Genomic DNA, 23,501 nt, shown 5'->3' with positions numbered 1-23,501 from the left:
TTTTGGAGCCAATAGTGATGCTGGATAAGGTGAAGGAATCAAAGCCTGCAGGTTGTTTTTAGTCCTAAAACCAGATGACAGCTAGGACGTTAATATCCTTTTTTACCTTCTTCTTGCGGGGGGTGTGTGCAGAGGCAGCTTATACCAGTTCTTTAAATTTGAAAATAAGCACCTTCTGGCAGTGAGAAGGTCTGATCAGAATGTACCACATCTACTAGTGGAGAAGTACTGAGCAGGGAAAGGGGAATGTGGTGGGACTATCTCCAGCCAGCTCAGTCCTAGAACTGGGGAATTCCTCCACTGGAGCTTTGGTACAGCAGCTATCTAGTCAGAGATGCCTTGAGAGTCCAGCCTGTGGTCTCCACCGTTTATCTCACAGGTTTGAATTGCTGCATAGGGTGAGCTCAGAATTAAAAAAGCAAAGAACACCTGAGGAAACAGGTGGATGAAGTTTTCTGCAAGGTGGTAAATGTGGTTTGACTGGATAAAAATAGCAGTGTAAATCTTCTGGACCACTTGCTTACTCAACTTCTTTAAAGGGTTTTTAAAATGGATTCAGTGAAGAAGGTAGAAGGTCTTTGTGTAAAAGCTGAGCATGACAAAAGGCAGAACTGCATAAGATAAGAGACTAATTAGTATTAGTGGAAGCAAATATTACATGACAGTGGTCCTAGTGACAGATACCGGTTTCATGGAGCAGAAACTGAGTTTTCTGTCAACAGATGTGCTATAGACTTCAAGGAGAAGGAAGCAGAGAAGTGAACTGAGTGATCCAGAGGGCATCTCTACTGGTAGCAAAAGATGACCATTCTGTAGCAGCAGCTCTATCGATCAGTTGTGGCCAAGCATTAAGCAGTCAAAACGATCAGGATGGTGCTTGGTTTTTCTGCAAAGGCTGTCTCTGAAGACATGACCTGTAAAACAGCAGGAAGCTGAAAGAAGCACATGCAGATGTGTAAGGACACAAGAAAACTTTAAAATAGAAATCCATTTTAAGTTAACTTCATTATGCTTTGGGATATAGAAACAGTACATCAGAGACGCCGTTTATTTTAAGTAGTCGTTTTCATGGCTTTAACTTTAGGTGATATCACGTGTTTGTTCTTCTACTTTCTAGATGTCCAGCAGGTGACGACTGGTGGTACATGGGAAAAAAGTGTGAAAGGAAAGGCTCAACTCATGAAAATACTGTAATAGCTGTCTCTTCAACCATAGCTGTATTTGTTGTAATGCTTATTGTCACTATCACAACCGCAGTGTGCCTTAAAAAGAAATACAGCCAAGGAAAGAAAAATAGTGAGAGTCCGAATCTAGACGTAAGTATTTTTCCTTTTTCAACAATGAGAGAGATATATATGTATTTACTAAAAATAAACAATCCAGTAAAAGTAAATTGGAAGATGTCACATTTTTGAAGTCTGAAGACTCCAGCTTAGGAATTAAAGAGCTCCATTAAGTGCTACTAATTTACCAAACACCAAAAAGCCACTTAATTCAAAGCTTGTTCTCCTCCTCCACCCCCACCATTCTTACTGCCCTGATGGCAGCCTACATTGAGTAGGAGAGTGTGAACAAAGGGGCTTATTTTCAGTTTGTAACTAAACCATGTCTTCCACTTCATGGACTTGTACTTCCCCTATTACTGCATTTTCTACTAAAGATCTCCCCTTAAAACACCTGGGTATACTGCTAAAAACCCAACCCAAAATACCAAAACAAAAAGTAAATGTAAAAATCTGTTTCCCTATTCAATGACCATTTTTTACAGAAGAAACAAAGTCACCATGGAAATTGTGTCTTGACACAGGAGGTGACCACCTGAATGACTGGATCAGAAAGGTCAGGGCAGGTTTTGACAGCGAGTTTCATAAAGTCCCAGCCATCTGGACTCTTAGCTTAAACAGAGTCTTAGTCTTGGAAATTGTAAGAATTACATACCTTAGAGGGACTCATAAAATACAGGAGAAATTTTGTAAGCAAGCTGAAGACAATTGGCCTCTTAGAGAGGAGACTTCCATTTTGAATTTTGTCCCAATATTCTTTATGCGATGTCTTGTTGAGGTGCAGTACCTCTGTAAAATGCCAGATACTTTACTCTGTTACTTTATGACCTTCCAATAAATTATTTTGGCTTTTTTGTAAGATGTTTTGGTTTGTTTTTTTCATTTAGAATGAAACAAGCTTCTGAAGATAATGCAAATAAGCATCAAAGACACAAGATGAACATCACTGGAAAACCACAACTACGTCATCATTCTTTCTGTTACTTTTATCTCAACCATCATGATAAAGGTTTGTAAAGTCTGGAAAATAATTTGTCATCTGGATAAAATACTGTGCTAAAGTCAGTGAAGTGTCTGACAGTGTTGTGTACCACCACACAATGGAGAAAGATGGAAATATGTTGTATGCCGTGCCTGCCCTGTCATTTAAGTCTACCTGAACACGAAGAAAACATGTAAAACTGTATCCTGAATTTCAACCAACACAGTGATGTCTGGGTTTGCTATCTTATCATGATATAGATGTCTAAAATAAAAGGGAGCTGGACCCTGTAATCACAGGGTACCCAGCGGTTCTGAGTCCTGCAACAGCTGTCAGCCAGCAGCATGAAGGTATGTGGAATGTGGGAACATCTGGGTCATTAAGTTATTTGGTTGTGATCTACTCACCATAAAAGAAATAACATGTAATGAGGAAGGTGATAAATTAACCACACAGACACATGAACATTAATGAGGAAGTCACAACAGAGACAATAATGAGGACCCAGAATGCTTCAGCTGCTGATTGATGGGCCATTAAAGGAATTATTCAGACAGAGTCTTCGAGAATGTCAACCTGAACAACAATTTTTAACAGATAGGAAGGAGGAAACACGATTAACATGAATATTATGGGATACTTGAGGCTGCTTGGGATATGGGCTATCAGAAGAAGGTTGTGGGCTTATGTAAAAATGACTATGAGATGTTTAGGGAAAGGGCCAAAGGATCCAAAGGAAAGCAGAAGGATCACAGTGGATCGGAGGGGCACTAGTGTGGGAAAATGGTGCCAGCAACTGGAGAGGCTGACTGGCCTCTCCTCTGCAATGGAGATTTGAGTGACACAGTCTTAGGATCTGTGCATTTAGGTATGAGCACATGAAGGGACTGGCATGGGCTGTCTAGCTGGTGAGTTGGAGGAAACATTTCCACATCTGGAAGACTCGGTCTGAGGCAATGGTTGGGTAAAGGAGCCCCAGGTCCAGGCATGCATATTGGGCAGACTGAGAGCTCTGTGCTAATATTCAAGGGATCTGTGACTATGGGATGAGTGTGTGAGCGTATGCATTTGTTTCACTAGCAAGCATCACGTTGCTCTATCTGGCAAGTAGGAGGTGACCGGTATACCAGTTAAAAGACCCCAGGTCCAGGCATGGATATTAAACAGTTTTAGAGGCTGTGCTAACGTTCAAGGGGGCTGTGAACGTGAGTGTGCTTATGGACGTGGAGAATGAGGGCATACATGTTTTCACCAGAGAACCTCCATTCTGATTGTCTGGAGGGGAGGAAGAAGTCAGAACTGTTGGCACTTGTGTGAGTTTGGGTAGTGTTATAGGTGGCTGCTGCTACCCACGCTGCTCTCTGTGTGTGTGTGCAGCAGTCTGTGCAGTCAGCCACATTAGGGACCTCTGTGTGTCTGTGAGTGTCCCTTGGATACACACTCAACCTTGCTACAGGCCAGACCTGCACGCAGGAAGAGCAGCAGCTGCATCCCAGGGACTGGGATGGAGACATCCCCTGGGACCACTCCTGGCTGGGCACGTTGGCTGAGAGGAGGGATCCTGGGTCTGCTGACTTTGGTGGCTCCCTTAACAGCCTTGACAAGTAGGGCTACAATTCAGTGGGGTTTAGAGAATAGAGTAGGTGTGGAAATAGGAGAAGGACCAAAGAACCAGAGGAAGCAAAATGTTCTTCCCTGAGGACGCCTTGCAGAGGAAGATGGAAGTCACCATGGGCACAGATCATCACATTTGCAGTGTTTCGGAAGGGGCTGCAAGAGACAGTAGTGCCAGTAATAAAAATGTCAGGTCACACCAGATGGTTGGTAGACTTGTATGTGAATATGTTCACATTTAAAGGTCAGCAGCAACTTTGATTCCCTGGAATGGATGTTGATGATCACAACATTTGTCGTGCAATTTACCCTAACTCTGGGCAAGAGCAGTTCAAATGTGTGGAAATTTGATGAGGGAACTGGTCTTCCTCTGAATACTACTGCACAGCACAAAGCAACAAATGTGTATGCTTCTGTACCGACATTACATATGTAGTCCTCCTCTGATTAATATTCTCTGAAATGTAGTTATATTTAAAGCTTTCATAGCTGGTTTTATTAGCTTTTGTTGGAGCCCAAAGATTCATGAAAACAGCCAGACAAAATTAACAAAGATTTGTAAGAGCTAACAAACATCCTGGATAGGAAGATACCCTACTATAGATGTCTTAAAATAACTTTCCTATTTTGACATGTCTTGATCAGCAGTTTTCATGCAAATAATCCTCCCAATGCGCCTTCAATTAAGATATGCACATAGATTTACATGGAGTTAAGAAGACACGAATGAGACTGTTCATAAATTCAACCCTGGCTGAAATACTTAGATCACATGAAATGGCATAAATACCAACTCAATTGTAAACTCATATGTGCTTTCACTAGAAGAAAGCTTAATATGTAGAGTAATATATTACAACACATTGTGCAAGATACAAATTCCATAGGGTATAGACTGAAATGGTAAACTTCTATGGGAAAAAAAAACAACCCTCAAGCTTCTGCTTACTCATTTCAGACAAGAATCAGTGAGAAGCACAATTTAAAAGTGAATCTCCTAGTCAGTGAGTAAGAACAACTCACTTTTCAGTGATGTGCAGGTTCCACAGAGCCAAAAGAGACTGGTGTTTTATTAATATGGTTTACTGACCTAAAAATACTCAAGAGGAAAATACTTTTTTTTTTTTTCAATTTTCAATGCAGAAAATTTACTCAGGAAGTCCAACATCAGATTCAATATTGCACTTCATTGTATATCACAAAATTTATACTACTAGCTCAAGTTCCTGAACAAATACATTTTTCTTACAAAAGCTGTGCCACAACTAACTTACAGTGATGGTATTTTTTCCGTGAATAAAGGAGGTGAGAGATTAAAAATACATATGTGGTTCAGGAAATGAAACATTTCAACTGGAGTTTTCTTATTTATGAGTAGATGGTTTACTTGGATTTGTAATTTAACTGGGTTGAAGTTGCCATGTCTTGGTAATGGTCACCTCTTGTAAAAACAGCAATGAAGATTCACCAGGCCAGGCCCTACTGCTTTCCTCAGCAGCCGACTTCCCTGCTTTACAAAGATTTTTCTATGTGGTTACTAGCACTGTGTCTATTATTTTTAATGAAACAGCTTAATTTTGGAGACATACATTTGACACTTTTATAGGTAATATGGATATTAATCACAAATCAGATACTGCGGTGGTCAGTTGGAGAGCCATACATGGGGTTGCAGCGCTTCACAGAAAGACTGGGTGTTCACTTTACTTTCCTAAAGCAGACTTGTTCACTGAAAGTTTTACTAAAAATCCTTAATGTATGCTTCTCCGTATGAAATCACTGAGATACTAATACGATAGTAAAACCCGCCAGTGTAAAATCTGCACAGGGTTCCACTTCTCTTTCCCGTGTTTCTCACGTTGTGGTGATTCAGGTTAAAATTTGCAGCAAGGCTTTGCTCTGCCTGCGTCCCTGGAGCCACGCAGGCCAGGCACGCTCCACTGCCTGCAGATCAGGACTAGTGTAAAAAGCCTATTCTTGGGTTCCCACATGCAGAACAAGGGCTTGAGGTGTGGAAGTTGACTCCTCAGGTTAACGGCCCTGTTCCTGTCCTTCGTTCAAGCATGGGTCTCTGCTGGTCCGGTGGCTGTCCCCCCAGCAAAGACCCTGGCTTAAGTGAGTGTTGCCTTTTCTGCTCCTCCTGTTCTGGGCTCTGGACTAGCTGTACAGCTGGGCCCAGCAGAGTATGTGCACATTGTCTTTAGAGCTGTGCGCATGACTCATTCCCCACTGCGGAGTCTATCGGGAGTCACAGCATGGGCTTAAAAATAAAATAAAATAACCCCAACGTTCAAGTCAGTGGCTCAGGTTTGGAGTAACAAAAAAAAAAAAAAGGAAAAAAAAAAAAGAAAAAAAGATAGGTAGGTTGTTATTCTAGCTACTTATCTGTCTTTCTTCAAGAATCTCAGCATTGCAGAAAATCTTTTAGGCATGCCACCTAATATCTATGCTAAACAGTATATACAGCCTCATATTCCTGAGATAGGCAAACTAGACCAATTTCATTGCTATTTGCATCACACGGCTCAGCTCGCTCGGTCTAGCTTTTGCACAAGTAGCAAATAACTGAATCATAATGTCTAATAGTCTGGCTGGCACTGTATTGTCTAAATGCAAAAAGGGGACTGATCCTAGACACCAGCTCTCTTATTTCAGCCAAGCATGTCAGGTGTCTCCTACCACCCACGCCAGGCAGGCTCCGTTCCAGGGTGCAGGGCAGGAGTCATGAATTGTCACTTTTTTTAGGTGTAGATCAGAACAGAGAAGTGGTATTTCTTTCTTTTTTTTTTTTTTTTTTTTTTTTCACAGCTCTCCTTTTCCACTGTTACTAAAGCTCAGGGGCTTTTGCTGAGATGCAGATGCCACATGTCAGTTAAAGTACCTTTGATTCTCGTAAATGGGATCTTAATTCTCCCATCAGCTTGTGTTTTCAAGCTGTCTTCAAGTGCTGGTAGTACAGAGATTCATGTCTCCAAAGAAGGTGATAACCACCAAATAAATGGCATTTTCTGAACAGTCATGCAGTCAATTACTGTTTCTTAAATCTAGAGTTATTGCTTAGAGACTTGTGTAGTATTTGATCCAGTAATGGCAAAATACCTGTATTTTGCTCAGATTGTGCTATGAAATTATGAAGAAATTAAATATATGGTTGATCTCAGTTTCCAACTTCTTTCATAAATTCTAGTTTATTGCAAAAGTCAACTCTAAAGTTAAGTTTTAATAATTCATTTTGTGCAAGAAGATTATTAATATTTTGCAGCAGACAGAGTCCATGTGGCTGCTGTCCTTGTCCTCTCCCCTTTCTGAGCATCAACAGAATGAACTGGGGGAAAAAAAAAGACCACAGCAATTCAGATTGATCACCGCCCCTACTCCCAAATTAATAATTTTCTGGAGTGTATATTGATCGGTCCCTTTTGTATTAAATTTCTTCAGAACCATCACCATTGTCACTTTTTTTTTTTGAAATGCCCCCCCCCCCCCCCCAGGTCAAAGTTCATTACTCAGAACATGTACACTATAACTGGTATCATAAAGCTTGCAGACAGGTTTCCATTCCAGTTTTCATCTTCATTTGCTCACAAATTCCTAAAGTCCTTCCACTTAAGATGAAACGGTCCATGCTTGATCTCTGCCTTTGACTTCACCTACTGTGAAAACACAACAGCGTCAAAGAAGTTTAACCTGAATGTCTGGAACTTAAAAGAACAAAATCAAACTTCATTGTTTCCCATGGCTGCAATGCTTAATCATACAATAACCATGATTGCTCTTCCAGAGCAATACTCATGGGAAAAAAAGATTGCATGCTTTTTATCAGTTTGAATCTTATCTCTAAACAATTCGATGGAACATTTTGATTAACTTCTTAATGATAGCATTTCTGCTTAGTGGTTACTAATATGTAACTAGAGCCAGCCACCTTGTTCTGCTGGAACTCCGTGTATGTGCATTTGCCCTTGATTTTTTTTCTTTTTAACACCATCTGGATCCATGCAGTCTATGCTACAAAAAGCCAGATCAAATCTTGTGAGCAGCACGTCTCCGCCTTCATCTGTGATTGATTGCTTTTTTTTCCTCCATACTTCTCATCATGTTGTGAACGCTTGGCTTTGGAGGCAGCTTTCACTCTTGTAAATGATGTTTGCTAGTTCAGAACAGAGCTTTATGAATTACATAAAATAACATTGCAACTTCAGTTGAGTTTGTTAAGTAAGCTATTAGTTTATTAAGTGTGGTAGTTATTAAGTTGTTTAATAAACTGCAGTATATTAACTGTGGTGGGAGCCTCTGTTGCCACTAGAAGAGTCAGGTTTCATTAAGGCTGCTGCTGTCATGCCTTCGTCACCAGAAAAGATTTGTCAGGGTAAGCTGAAAGTGAGGAGAGAAACAGAAAATGAAAGTATTTATCATCTCCTCTGGTTAAGGAAGAACATCTGCAGGCAAGCAGGACAACTGCAGGTTTGCTTTGGCCAAAAGAATAATGATCATGCTTAAATGTTAGTGTGTGTGACTGGGAGGAATAGGGAAAAAAAAGCTTCTGGGATAAGAAAACATTAATTTCTTTAAGGGAAAAAAAAAGAAAATTAAATTGAGACAGTGAATACCCACTATGGGCCACTGCACAATAGTCTACAGGCCATGTCTCCCAAGCAGATCGATGCTCTTTTGCAACACGAAGCCTGAACAATTCCTCCTGCTCAGCAGCCCACCTCTTTGCTCTGCTTTTCGTAAGTTCCCACCTCACAGCAAGATCGATCGCCACTACTTGTGTCCTTTCTAAACCTATTTCCATTAGCTTACAGCAATGCACACTATGGACCTCTGGCTGCCCCAACAGCAGTCTTGCAAAGCCATTTTGGGCAGCTCTCATGCTTGGAGAGGTCTGGGAAAACGGCAGCCAGGCTGATGTGAAGTCTGCGCTGGCACAGGAATCACACAAAACGTGCTTTGTCGCTGAAAGCTGGAAGCCTGAAGAAAAACTTGGAAGTATAACCCCTTCCATGGCCTCTGCTGGGGACAAAGCCAGTGGTGGTACCCAGTGGTGCCGGCTCTGCTGTTCCTATGGAGAGCTCATCTGTGCATAGGCTGCTGCCGGGGGCAGTAAGAGTCGTTCTTCCCTTGGAGGATTTGCTGGAGGAACTCTTAGAGATCGGTGCTTTGTTTCACAGAGCCACTGAAGACCAGATGTAAATATTGGCCATTCTCCCTTGGGAGGGAAGTCCCTGTCCCACACTCAGTCCCCCTTGCCAGGAAACACCGGGGATGCCCCATTCCGGCTCTCTGCCCCATGCTGCCTTTCCTGGCTGGGTCCCCTTGCGGTCACACGGTGGGAGTGACTGCGTAGCCATTTGGTTGACATCAAACCTCCCTACTGGCTGCACCCCTGTCCACAAAAGACCTGCAGAGCACTGGCTGGCAACCGCCTTCCCCCCGCAAGAGTGAATCTTGAGTGTTGGAAGAAATTTGAATTTCTGAGAAATACAAATAGCCACAGACACATTTATTTTGAATGTGGTCCCAGCAACCTCAAAGGTATTTCTGAAATGAAATGTGGAGTAAGGAGGAAGATAGATTTATTTACTCTGTTTTTCCCCAGAGGTTTATTTACCTTTTTTCCCCTGGGGTTCAAGTGAGCAAGCTGCTTTGCCCTTTGTGCTAGGCAAGTCATAGAAATGCTTTCATTTACGCCATAATCATGCCCGAGTGCCTCGATTAGGTGGTGCCACCTTCCTAAAAGCAAATTATCTTGCCTTCCACTTGCCTTGGTTTATATCCATATTGCACAAAGTACTTCACAGGCATATCAGATCGCTCTCAGATGGGCTGTGGTTGGGCTTACTTGCATATTTTCTTTCTGTCTTGTTTCCCACAGCACCTCCATCATCTGGTGGAATAGGACTGGGTGGGCTAAAGATGATTTTTTTTTTTTCCATTCCACAAATATTCTTCAGCTGTAAAACACTTTCCCATCTCTTATTAGGTGGCATCAAGATGATTTTAAAGCTTTGTTACCAAAAAAAAAACCAACCCTGGGCCGGAGTGCAGGATCTCGGGTACATGGGCGCTTGCTGATGCTCACGGGGGCACGCAGCACGCAGCCGGGCGCACGGGGCCCGCTGCGCGATGGAAGGGTTTTAGAGCTCGAAAGATGGAAAGATCAGTGTCTTTGGAACTGCACGGCTGAGCATCAGTTTCTTAATCAGCAGTTACAGCTGCTGTCAACTGCCTTCCCGGTGACCCCCTGCTGATGGTGGAAGCCGTTTAGGGAATATTTTGCAATACAAAGATCACCTCTTAAAGGGGAAAGCAGAGTACTTCACCATCTTTCGGCTGTAGGGCTAAAGCCCTTTGCACACTGGTTTTTGAGTGCTGGAAAAAAATAAGTAGCCTAATAAGCAGTAGAGAAATCATGACCTTTCTTACTACCATTTTATTCAGTATATATGTGAACGATTAATTTGTGATGAATAACTTGTACAGTATCTGTGAGTGCATGACTTCCCTTAGTTTATTAAACAGGAGTGCAGTAGACATCCTCTCCCTCCCCACCACTTCTGGCTTTTGTCACAAAGGGGGTGATGAAAGTATTTGAAATTTAAGTACCTACTGGTGATGTTAGAATATTTTTTGCACATCCCTCTCAAGAGTCACTGTGTAAGACGTAGCCATGCACTCCTAAGGGTTGGGATCATCTCAGGTGGAGCCACACATTAGCAGGATTACCCTTGCCAAAGGTCTTTTCCCAGCTGCAGTAGGGCTTATTAGTCATTAAACCTCAAACTTCAGTCGTGTTTAACAACACGGCAACCCCATGCAAATACAGAGGTGTGCAGTACAAAATTTGTATGGAAGAGGAAATGTTGTGGGTCCCAGCAGCCAGAGCGCCAACCCCTCTCCATGGATGTGCAAAAGAAATGAGGGCAGGAGGAGCATTATGGTCACCCCCTTCATATCCAGGGACTGCAGGATGCAGGCCCAGACCTCTGAGTTGGGTGTTAAGGATGGTCATTATATATTTGCTGATGATGTCAGGGGCTAATTGCTCCAGTAAACTAGAATCTTGGTACTTTCAAGCTCTGGCAGGAATGAACTTGAAAGAGATAAATGTTCTTGCACTTACAAAGTATTTTTACAATTAATTGCCCAAATACTCCTGGGAAATGGGAAATCAGTTTCCTCAACTTATTGGAAAGGCAGTTAAATCAGGACTATTAGGAGGCTTAAGTAAAAGCACAGAGTAAATCGCTGTCAAATCAGACTGAGAAAAGGCAACCCACCAGTACCTGCTTGTCGGTCTGATGTTTTGCTGCCCCAATGGTGCCGTTTATTCCAGAGGTCACAAGCAGGGACATGGCACTTGGTGGAAGCAAACCCAAGACCTCTGGTAGCACTGCTCTGCCACGGCCACAGTCATTGCCAAGACGTTTCTTCTTCCTTGGCCCCCAAAACCCAACAGCCATTGGCTTCACTGTTGGCAGAAAGACCTCAGTAGCCGAATGAAGGTGGTGGGAGCAGGAGAGGCAGGAATCCCTGCTGGTGGGTCAGGGGATGCTAATCCTGATATTGCTAACTCCAGGGGGGCCTGGGGCTGTGGCCTCAAGACACACAGTTTGCCAGGCTTACAAGGGCCGTTACAGCCAGCTTTTACAAGCTACCACTTGATCTTTGTAGGAAGTATTTTTTATTCAGTGCTCTTTCCCAGTAAAAGGCGGAAGATGCCTCTGACGGTGTTGCAAGTATGTTGTGAGTGTGTTGAGATGGATATTGAGAAGTGGTAAAGTTTTTCCTCTTTTCAAGTGATGAAGATCAAAACTTCCAAAGTTTAAAACATTCACTTAAATCTTGTAAGTACCTTGAAACATCATCTGTGCATTTTTTTTTTTTTTGGCAACCTTGCAGCCTTTTGTTTCGTATGTTATTCAGAAACACAGCTTCCATGTAAATGTCATGAGATGTAATGTTCAAATTCAGTTTAACAGGAGAAAATTGTGAGCAAATCAAATCAACGCTGTTTGTTATTCCAGGTACAGGAGTCTGCCATGCTTCACCAGCAACTCCAAAAGCACAGGTTCAGGCAATTGAAAGAAGACAAAGCATTACAGAGACACGTGCTTGAGCCTTCAAGTTCCCAGAACTTATGGACTCTGGTAAGAAATCCTCCATGTTTTAGAATTTTAGGGTTTTTTTTTCTTTTTTTTTCCCCAGAATTTCCCCTCCAGAATGCTCGTGAGTTTTAGCAAACTTGGAAATCTTGCACCACTGATTAGCTTCTACATTGCTTTAGATAGTTGTAAGGTTACATCAACAGTATTGGTGTATAAGAAGAATTGCAATTTCTCATTTCAGCCTCAAATTAAAAAGAAAAGAAAGAGAACCTGGCATTTCTAAGGTCAGGAGTGTAAATTTTTATAAATATAAATCTGTGTCTCTCTATATAGATATAAATAAAGGAACCACATACCTAACACCCCTCCAGACATTAATGCAACATAGGTAGGTAGCAAAGATATCCTCAGAAATCCTGCAGTTTCAATAAATCATATAGAAATGCTCAAACTATACTTTCCTATTAGAGTTCTTCCTTCAGAATCCTCCCAGAAGAAATATTTTTTCCTTCTTTTTTTTTTTTTGAATTTAAGATGTCATTCCAAATTTCAAAGAAGTATACCTGTATCCACCCTAGCTTTGCATTTTATTAAGGGACCAGCTTTTGGCTTTATTAAAGCTTTAATAGACAGTCCTTTGGATTGCAAATCCCAGCAGATCCATTAGCATGTTATTGAGTGTCATTATACAACTGCTTTGAATTTTTGTGGCTCCACATGTGCTACATTTGGATACACAGCAAGGTAATTCAGGTGCTGGGCAAGCGCTTTTGGCAAAGGGCTGTTGGATAACAGATCCCATCTCTACTGACATGGTTAAAACACCAGTAGCGTGGTGTGGATGAAGCGTTGTTTCAGTAATGTCAATAAGTCAGTGTGCAACTTGCCCTCTTCAGGAGAGAAAGGACACGCTCACCCAGAAAGTTTTGAAAAGGATTGTTGTTTTAGGTTAACCCATTTTTAAAGCAAGTTATTGAATATTTGATTGAAACTCTGTAGAGAAATAAAGAGCTTGATTTATTCAAGGAAGCTGACACTTCTGCCAGGAGCTGTTATGTAGCAGGTTAGCATTGTCAGGCTAATGTAACTTAATTACGGGTACTGAAAACAAAACATTTAGAAATGAAGTCACAACTGAGCAGCCACTGTGCCTACAAGTGACAGAAGTAGAATAGTTCCATCAACTTGAGCGATAAACTGAAGCCCATTCGTGAAATCAGTGGGTGTCTCGCCTGAATGAGCAGTGCAGGATTAGAGTCGATTGCGCATCATGCCAGCACTAGTCAGAAACATAGAACAGATGTCAAGTAAATAGAGAAGTGTGGGACAAAACAGAAATAATTGTAAAAATGTGCCCAAGGATAAAATAAATTGATCCTAAGACACTAACAAACATTCTTGTATAAGACGAAATGAGTCTTTGCACTGGGTTGGCTTTTATTTTCTTGCTAATATTGTATAACAGAACTACACTGGCATGATAGGAGGGGGGATAATAAAATAACTTATCAATGCACTATTAACTCTACATGCTCTTACCTAATAATAAGATATTGATGTCTCCTTTAATGCGTGTCCCATTGTTGAGAACTTTCTCATTACCCTGCAGTAGCATACACAAAATGGCTTTTTTAATATACTCATGGCCATGAACGTTTGGTGCTAAAGACTTGCTTAAATGGTCAAAGATATCCTATTTAAGAAACAGCAAACACTTACATTGCACATTACCAACATTAGAAGGGAATCTCATTATCCATTAGCCAGTATTAGTGCAATTTATAACTTACTTTAGTTTGAGCCTTGCAGAATTTCTTGATCTTTGCCACATCATCAGCTGAGAATATGGGTGCTATGTCTTTGCTCATCAGTTTGATATTATTAGCCAGCATTATTTTCCCCGGGTATTTTCCTCCAGATGCAGAGAAAAGTCATGAGATTAACTATTAAATAGATGAACTATTAAATACAAACCGGGCCATTGTTTTCATGACATAAAAAGCTGCTTAGGAAAGAGAAAGTGCAAGTGGAACCAAATTCAAAGAAATTATTAGATTTATCCATTTTGTTATGGCTTAGAGAGTGAAATCCACAACAAAAGGGGATTTAATGAAGTTCCAACATGAGAATTCAAAAGAACTATAACTACGTTGTACAGCTGTATAGCGCCGGGGATTTAATTTCTTCCTTGGCCTGCAATGCGAATGGGTGGGATTTCTGCATGGTGCGGAGCAGGAGACATCTTCTCCGAGAATGTACTCTGGTGTTAAGACTTCCTTTGAGGGAAAGAGAGAGGACATCTCAGTTGTTGCTTTGTTTCAAAAGGCTTGTCAGACACTTGGGCTTCTTCTAAACACCAATCAGACAAGCCTTGCAAACCCCATAGGGCGAGAGAAAGACACCTTATTGCTCTCTACAATTACCTCAAAGGAGGTTGTAGAGAGGTGAGCGTTGGTCTCTTCTCACGAGTTACAACCGATAGGACAAGAGGAAATGGCGTCAAGTTGTGCCAGAGGAGGTTTAGGTTAGACATTAGGAAAAACTTCTACACTGAAAAGGTTATCAAAAACTGGAACAGGCTGCCCAGGGAAGTGGCTGAATTGTCATCTTTGGAGGTATTTAGAAGATGTCTTAGATATGGTGCTCAGGGACATGGTTTAGAAGTGGGCCTCGTAGAGTTAGATAATGGTTGGACTTGATCTTAATGTTTTTTTCCAGCCATAACAATTCTATGGTTCTATGAAAGCCATCATCTCAGAAACTTATGTTTTAAAGCAGAAAGCAGGGAAACAGCACCTTAACTTCCACTTCATGAACTCACCAATCTTTTGTAAGTTTACAGGCTTTGCAGGGACGTGCTGGTGAGACAGCTGACGCTTCAGAAGGGCCATGAGAAAACGCTTTGGGGAGGGGAGACTGCAATTGATATAAACAATCTAGAGAAAGAAGTGAAGGCAGTCCGAGACCCACATGTGAGCAACGTGAAACCCACCCTCCCCCAGGGCACGGCTGTGCCTCCCAGGTAAAAGGACTTGAATGGAAACTAAATAAAAACTAATTCAATTCCAGCCCAGGCTGCCTCTGGAGGCTCCTAACAAGCCTCTGTGTTTGCCAAGACTGCCTCTGCCACCACGGTCAGGCCCAGCTCACCCGGCTGCCTGCTTTGGCCCTGCCCTGGTGGGCACCAATCTGGGGATCCACCACAGCTGCCCACGCCGAGGGCTCATGGAGGAGCAGGGAGACAGCTCAGGGGGCATTCTGCTGCCACTGGGGAGGGTCTGGGGCCAGGTAATGGGAGGAAATTTGGCAAAGGGGAAAGGGAGATGGGTGGAAAGGGTTGTTCTCAGGTGGTGCGGCAGACGTTCCTGCTGGGCACGGGGAGCAGCAGGTCACAGCCACCACAGGCTGTTTCTGGCTCTAAAAAAACCGGGATCTTTCTGAGTGAATCCTTAGGGAAATCCTACCAAGTTTTTTATACTCAGTACAGAAGAAAATTGCGATCGAATTCACAGCACTCGCAACCAGGCTGACGAGAATTTTTTAACCAATCCCTCCAATTTGATATCCTGTTCATCCCAAGCCAGTGCTGACGGATTGATGCCATGGCCGGCTGCAAGGCCGACTGGCAGTGACCTGGGGAGGGGGTGTTGGGCAAAGCGACCTTGATGCAAAGAGATTTTTATGACCGCCTGTTCCTCCTGCGCACCGTCCGAAATAAATTAATCTTTCTGTACATAGCTTTTGTGTGATATTTGTAATATTGTAAGCAGAAGCGCTTGCTCTTGGATATTTGGATATTTCCCTACTGAGGAGGAGGATGGATGGCAACTCCAGCAGCTATGGTCCCACCGAGGTACAGTGAGGAAGGAACCATGCCATGGCACCTAAGTAGCCTGTATTACTGTTCCAGTGCCTGCATTACCCTGAGCTGGAGCCAACACCTTGAGGTAATTAAGGACACCAGGACCTGAAGATGATGCCCACCCGGTGATGCCTGCTTTGCACTGACCGAGGGGTGCCGGCTCCCCACTGCAGCCACATGCCTGGGACCAGCACAGGCAGTGGGCACCCAACGAGACCAGTGCCACCAGCAGAGCAGGGGGAAAATGCTGTATTGACGCTTGCCGTTAATACTTACTGATTAAGAAAACCCAACAACCGATGCATATTACTTTTTATACAGCTGAGACACAAAACACAGACCAAGTTGCAACAAAGCTTAAATCCAAAATAATTACATTTTGTCACAATTCCTTCCACACAGCCCAAGCTACCAAGGAAGCAAGCTGCCAGAGTCTGGGGAGAGACACGATTTGCTCCACAGCTCCCTTCAACCCCAGCGCGAAAATTTCCAAATGTTTGAAACAGGGAGCAACTAAATCTTTTAATGCTCTCTGAAAAGCAATCAGCTCACCGAACGCATCATTCAGCAGCCTCCAATATAAAATAATTAAACCATGAAAAGCTGCTGCAGTAATCTTACTTTAAAATCCTAAATTCCTTTACATTTTGAGGATCTGATGGCATTGACTCCAGTCAGACACAGACAGACAGGGCAGAGACCGCAAGAGCTTCTCACAGCTCAGCTGAAGACACCTCTTCCACTCCTTGAGCAGAGGCAGCTTAACTTTATAAAGATTTGTTGTTGCAGCAAAACTATCCAGGAGATACAGCTAAATCCAAATTCATTTCATTTCCAGCCAAATTATATTTTGATGCAGGTCACTAGAAGCTAATCTTTCATCTCTGTTTTTCATATGTGAAAATGAAAATGAAAAAAAAAAAGGATTTCAGATTAAGCAGCGTTTATCATACTAAATAGAATTAAATCAAATGGAAAATTGCATAAAGAAACTCAGCTAAAACAATCAAATTAAAATGGCCCTCTACCTGTGTGAATGTAATCTTTGATTTTCTCAGAAGAGAAGAAAACCTTATTATTAAGCAAACTTAAAAGGGAGCCTGGATTACCCTTTTGCCATTTCCCCACACTCGAAGTGTCAGTCTGTCTTCACGAACAGATTTTGCTTCCTGTCTGTCAGGCAAGTTCACTTGCTTGTTCTCACATGCTGGAAAAACTTGTGTTTTCGGTATTGCAGAAGCACTTAAGCTGTACAGTAAGCAGCAGACAAGTAGCGGATGATTTTTTATTCATGCGTTTTTTTGTTAGTTACATGCATATATACACAGACACCCAGGTGCATGCACACACCTGCACTCAGTAATATAACACAGCTTTAGCAAAAAAACAAGCTAACCAGAGGCCAGCCTGCTTTTAACAACCTTTTATTGATGCTCTGACTTTTAAAGAGCTCCCATCTGAAATGGCTTATGGTGAGTATTAAAAATGAAGAAACAGCAAAGCCTTCTGGAAGACACGTATTTAAAATTATCTGAAATATTTTAGCATAATTGAAGGAATTATAGTCCTTTTTTTTCTCAAAAAAAACCCCAAGTCTTCCATTACATCAATTAAAAATGCATTTATGGCAAAATGCAGAGCAATAAGCAGTGCTTTTATGGAGAATGGCTCTCTGGGAAGAATTTTTCTGATATATAACACAGGAGTGAGAGACTCAATAATACCTTGGGTCAAATTTTGCTGATGAATATAATCTTAGTTTCTTGGCTGAAATCCCCTCCAGCTTCTAAAAATCCTATTTCATTTCAGGGCGAATTTTGCCTGAGAAATAAATGCAGAAAGCCATGCAGTAAGGTTGGTTTCACACAGAACTTGAGAAATGCTGATGTTTAGGTTCCAAGACAACATTTACTTTGTTCCTTGTTATTTGGGCATGTTTCCTTTAGATCCTCATGAACGAGTGGGTTCAAACTGCATCCCTTGAGAATTGAGAGTTTGTTTTTTTTTTTTTATCCCAGTCAGAAACAAGCATCCCCTAATTCGAGGTGCTCCACAGGTTGTTGCATGAATCCCAGGCTCTGTGACTACTAACAGAAAGTTGCAACACCTTGGAAAAGCGTGCAACAACGAAAATACCAGGGGCAGAGTCATGTATGGTTTACAAATGCAACAGTGCTCATACTGTTTTAGTGGTGGCGCTGGGGTCTTTAAATGCATTTGTTTCTAAAATCTTGATTTCTGCTTAGTGCTTCCGAATAAAACCCAACACAAGTTGCAGGTAAAAATTTGCATTTGAGCATGAAACTCTGAGATTCATTAATGAAGACAGTGACTTTTAAATACAAAATACCACTTCTGTCTCTGAAAGCCCCTGAGATGTAAATCATTGGAGATGGAGAAAGCAGTGCCAAGAAATATCCCAGTGTGTCCTGTTCCCATTCCCTTGCCACGCTCTTTGCTCGGGGCTGTTGTGAGGGAGGCGATACTGGGTTGCAACCTTGGGCTGAGCCGCTGCATCTCTTTTTCTGTATGTTGGTCCTTTGTGTTTGGAGATGAAAGGCGCAGTGCGACAGAGAGGCCTCTCCTCTCTCCTTCAGAAACTGCCTTCTCATCTCTGGTTTTCCACAGTTCAAAAGTAAGACTTTGAAAAAGATTTCAAAGCTGCATCTTGTATATGGAAATTCATGGCTCCAGGCAGGTTCATGATCAGCCCTGAGATTTCAAGCTTAAGAGTAAGAACCTGCAGCCTAAAATATAACTCATTTTACTTGTGCTTTGCCCTTCTCTTTCTTTTTCTGTTGAAAGTCATCAGTAAGAATAAGATGACACCAATTTTCATGGATCATCGATACAGTTTTACTTCAGGTAGATATTTCAATTTTCTTGTAAAAACACCATGTTAAGAAAATATGAACACAAGCCATTCGGATAAGCAACAAAAATCAAATTCCAGCAGGTAGTTATCAAATGTTAGTGACATTATACATGCTTAGGACACTGAACTCTGAACAACTAGACAGTGGCTGAAGAAATCTTAGTAGTACCCAGAGTGAGGAAATAACCAAACCACTTTCAGGGCAGTAGAGGCAGAAATATGCCATACACTGGGCTTGGGGACGGGTTCACCTTACACTTGAAGACCCAGGGAAGAAGAATGAAAGAAACTCCATCAACTTTGTGGTCCTCAAAACAGTTCCCACTGCTCAACAGCAGCGGGGTATTTTATGACAGTCAGTTAGTGCTTTTGTAAGTCGATATGACCCTACCCGATTCCTTCAGGGTTTGCAGGTGTGGTGAAAGCCAAAACCAAGTTCATCTGCAATGGAAGCTCAGAGGTTAAAGCTTTTGGAGCAGGAGGGGTGCAGACAGCAGGAACAGGGCAGGAAAAGGATGGGCTGTTTTGCCTGGATGTACTAGTAGGGCTCTGTGTGGGACCAGAGGCAGCCACCCACCCCCTGTAACCACCCCATCACCCATGGTGAGAGGCACCCAGTCAGGCTCTGGAGGACGAAAGGTAGCAAAGGCGGGTGACAAAATGTCACCCTGAGTTGCGCTGGGTTGGGTTTGTAGGTCATGCTGGGAAACCTGGGTTTATACTGTTTGTTGCTTTTTTAATTAGTGGGCTTTTTATCCTTGGCCTGCTGCACTCCTGCTGGAGGCTCAGTTTCCAAATCCTAGTTTTTAGCATTGCACAAGAAGCTCAGATTGAATTCTATAAAGCAAAAAAAGAACATTGGAGACCCTGTGACATGACACTTCTTTTTTTCAGTAAACCAGCTGCAGTAGAGAAGAATAAAAAAAAACAGAAGAAGAAACAATGTTTGCCCTTACTTTTTTTTTTTTTTTAAAGTCAGAAAGGAAGGGCTATTGGAAAGCTTACTTAGATAGGTAAGAGGAAAATGTTTAACTATCACTGCCTTTCATTACAGGAAGCAGAAGACAAAACCTTTTGAGAAATTAATAGTAAGGCAAAAGTAACCACAGACCTATGTGGGACAGATGTAGACAGAGGGCTGTTCCCATCTCTACTGCAGTTTCATTGATTTGTTTGTAAAAGGAGAAACTTCAGGGCCATGAAAATGGTCAAAGGGCTGGAACACCTTTCCCATGAAGAAAGGCTGAAAGAATTGGTGTTGTTCAGCCTGGAGGAGAGAAGGCTCCAGGGAGACCTTCTTGTATCCTTTCAGTATATAAAGGGGACTTATAAGAAAGATCAAGAGAGGCTTTTTACCAAGGCGTGTAGTGACAGGACAAGGGCAATGGTTTTAAACTGAAAGAGGGTAGGTTTAGATGGGGTATATAGAAGACATTTTTTATGGTGAGGGTGGTGGAACACTGGCATAAGTTGCTCAGAGAAGCTGTGGAGGTCCTGTCATCAGAAGTATTCAAGGTCAGGTTGGATGGGGCTTTGAGCAACCTGATCTAGTGAAGGATGTCCCTGCCTATGGCAGGGGGGGTGGACTAGATGTTCTTTAAGGTCCCTTCTAACTGAAACCATTCTATCATTCTATGAAATACTAATCCAGTATGATTTTCCAGTCTTTTTGAAGGATAAAAATGCCCATTGTCTTCAGGAGGAAACTGGTGGACTGGTTACCAGGATGGCCTGTGCTTCATTCTTCAGGAGCAAAGGCTGTCTAGGATTAGCTTTTAGGATGGTTTCTAGCTGCCATACATTTCTCCCACTTTCAGAGCTGCAGTTAAATAAATAAGATTAGCCAAGATATATGCAGCTCTTCAGGGCTCTGCCAGACCTCCTGCCAATTCTTACAGCGTTGACCCATTAGAGCTTCCTCCTGCTTTCTGTTTGCACTAATCCACTGGAAACCCAGCCCTGGAGACCTGCTTCACTGACCCCCATATTCATTAAGAATAATTGTTAATGCTGTATAATGGAAAAGCAGCAGTGCGATTAAAACAGCTCCTTCTTGTGACAGAGCTTTTATGGGATTGGCAGAGAGACCTCATGAGGATCCCTGAGCCCATCTATCACACGGCCACTGTCACCTTTCGGTGGCTGTGTGCCAGTCTGACACTGTGTGGCATGTACAAGTACTGCAGCAGCCACTGCCACACAAAGCAAGATGACAGATCCCTCTGCTTTGTCATCAGCTCCTTAGACATGGTACCTTAAGTATGCTGTCTCCTTCCTGCCCATTTTCTTTCCTTTTATTCTTCTGCCTTCTACCCCAGATGTGTTTGGCACCAGATTCCTTTTGTCCCGCCCGGGAGTCAAGGGCATTTTGAGGTCTCATTGAGCAATAAAGATAGATTTGGGTCGTATTTCAATGTTCACATTGTGGCAGCCAGGTTATCCATCTTGAGCTTTCCACCTTTGGAATCTGATGGTGAGAATGGGGAGAAGACGCCTTCTTCTCAAAGCCACTCTACATCAGCTCTTTCTTGTGCTGAGTGAAAATGCTTTACCCTGGGAAAGGAGAAATGCTGGATCCAGGCAACTGAATAAAAATATAAATACTGTCAACTTTCAGTAAAAATTGGTTTTCACTGAGCGTGGTCACCACAGGCAAGAGAAGAAAAAAAATAATCTATATACAGAATACAATTAATCTTGAGTTTTTGTGCAACCCCCAGAGCTGCCATTCCAACAGCTGCCCATAGGGGCAGACAGTGGTTAGCAAGGGGTGCCAAGGGAACTCCTAAAAATCACGATGCTGTGGGAGTAAAGCTGCTAGGGAGATGGCCCAGTGGCCCTGAGGGCCTGGGCAAAATCACCGAGCCCAAGCAGCCCTGTTTTTCCGTTCATTCTGCACTGGCAAATCCCATCATCTGCTCACAGCATGGAACAAAGGGAGAATGGGAGAACTTCACCCAGGTTTGCAGCTTTTGGTCACCCTGTGCACAGGAGAAAGTGGCTGCATATGACATGCGCATCTGATTACATAAAGCATGTTTGTACCTGGGCAACAGAGCGTGGTGTAGAGCGCCCCAAGGTAGCGACGACCTGAGCTAGCACAGTCTACTGCAACTAAGGACTTCAGTGATTAGTCACCGGCATTGTGAGACATCAGGCTCTCTCAATATCCTGAATCACATCGCAACTCGACTCAAGGACAGGAGCCCCAGCAAGAGGGAGAACAGTGTACATACACACCTAACAGATCTAGGCGAGGTCTAATTATCGAACCAAGAGGAGCAGCATGTCCACCGGCGTTAAGCTTGCACTTCCCAAAGAGAAGTGAGCTGTGTATTCAGGTCCTTCCCCTGCCTGTATTCCTTATTCACATTTGCAGGTAGCCATGGTGACTACAGTCAGGCAGGAGATTTATGTCAGGCTCGATGACTGCTATGCCACGTGCAAACAGAAAACGCCTGCCTTAGAACAGCACTTTCCTGACAGGGAGATGGCCACTTTTTGACTTGGGCTATAGCCCTTCCCTTCCCCTTCCTGCATGCTTTCCCGTAGACCCTTTTGCCCAGCTGGGATCCAACCAACCAGAACATTCATAAAATTGAGTATTTTCTCCCTCTTTGGAGAGCGGAGCGGAGATGTGCCCTAGCCAGCCCTGCTCATGGTGAATGCGATTTTTCTTAACTTCTGAAAGTGATTCTGCTTCTCCCTCTCCCCCAACCCACATGATGCACATCCTGCCTCCAGACACACTTCTCCCCTCTCCCAGATGTGAGGGTTGGAGGCAAGTAAACCCCATCTGTCTCAAATCCAGTGGCAACTGCTGTGGCAGATTCTACCCTGCTTTATTTCTCATAACCATATGAGTCCCCCCCGTAAAACCCTCCACAACTACGGTTGTGGTGGACCAAACTTTCTTTTGGTCCAGTGTCAGTGAACAAAGTTTCAGCCCAAGGGGAATTTGGCCCAACAGCACCTTACCTCCATGACATATGGGTGAGTTGTAGAGCAGACATTTTCCCCTATTGCCCATATTGGAGGAAACGTGAACAGGCAATCTAGAGAACAACATTGTTTTGTCTCTAATTTTTTCCCCACCCAATAAATGCTTCAGCAACTTTTCGCAAAGCAGAAATACTTGCACATGGTCTTTGCACTTGAAAGCATATCCAAGTTATAATTGAACACATTTCTCTAAAACAAAGATAATCGGCTGAGGGCTCGGGAAAATAATGTTTTAGGTGAATGTCTGCTGGAGACAGGAAAGCTGTCTGGCAACAAATTCTTTGGGGAACACACAGCTCGATGCTCTTGCTGAAGGGGATCAAGTGAAATTACAAGACAGGGAAAAGTAATGTGTCTTGAGAGGTTAAATGCAAAAGCCTGATTGCTTCTCTCAATTATCCCAATCTTACTTTGTGAATTCACTATTTGAGAGGTGCTTATTTCTGAATTATACTGAGATGGGCAAGAGGATAAGTCAGTGAAATTACTAAATGAAAACCAACCACTTTACACAATACATGCAACCCAACTGATTTAATACAACAAATTCTGTACACATTTGAAATATCATGAAAATAGTGTCTTTAATATACAGTTTATATACTTACAATACGCGGTTTAAATTTGTTCATATACATTACAGGGATATTTATTTGCACCTGGTTTAAATAATAATCTGCCTTCAGCCTTTTACACAAAAGCCCAAAACAGCACAGAATTCCACAAAAACCATGCTTCGTTTCATAACGGAAATGTACTAAGCCAAAGTTTT

At 42.5% G+C, this 23,501-nt stretch overlaps 1 protein-coding gene across 1 annotated transcript in view; it reads left to right on the top strand.

The window, feature by feature from the left end:
- MEP1B (meprin A, beta) overlaps positions 1 to 22,232 on the top strand; it is a 46,584-nt gene extending 24,352 nt beyond the window's left edge. The window contains exons 14-15 of the mRNA XM_009885978.1: positions 1,118 to 1,316; positions 22,107 to 22,232. Coding sequence (XP_009884280.1) covers positions 1,118 to 1,316; positions 22,107 to 22,232 — 325 coding nt within the window. The remainder of the gene's footprint in view (positions 1 to 1,117; positions 1,317 to 22,106) is intronic.
- Positions 22,233 to 23,501: the final 1,269 nt, after the last annotated feature.

Source organism: Charadrius vociferus, unplaced genomic scaffold (assembly GCF_000708025.1).
Source record: "Charadrius vociferus isolate BGI_N301 unplaced genomic scaffold, ASM70802v2 scaffold75, whole genome shotgun sequence".
Taxonomy (NCBI): Eukaryota; Metazoa; Chordata; class Aves; order Charadriiformes; family Charadriidae; genus Charadrius; species Charadrius vociferus.
This window is presented reverse-complemented; position numbering and strand designations above follow the sequence as displayed.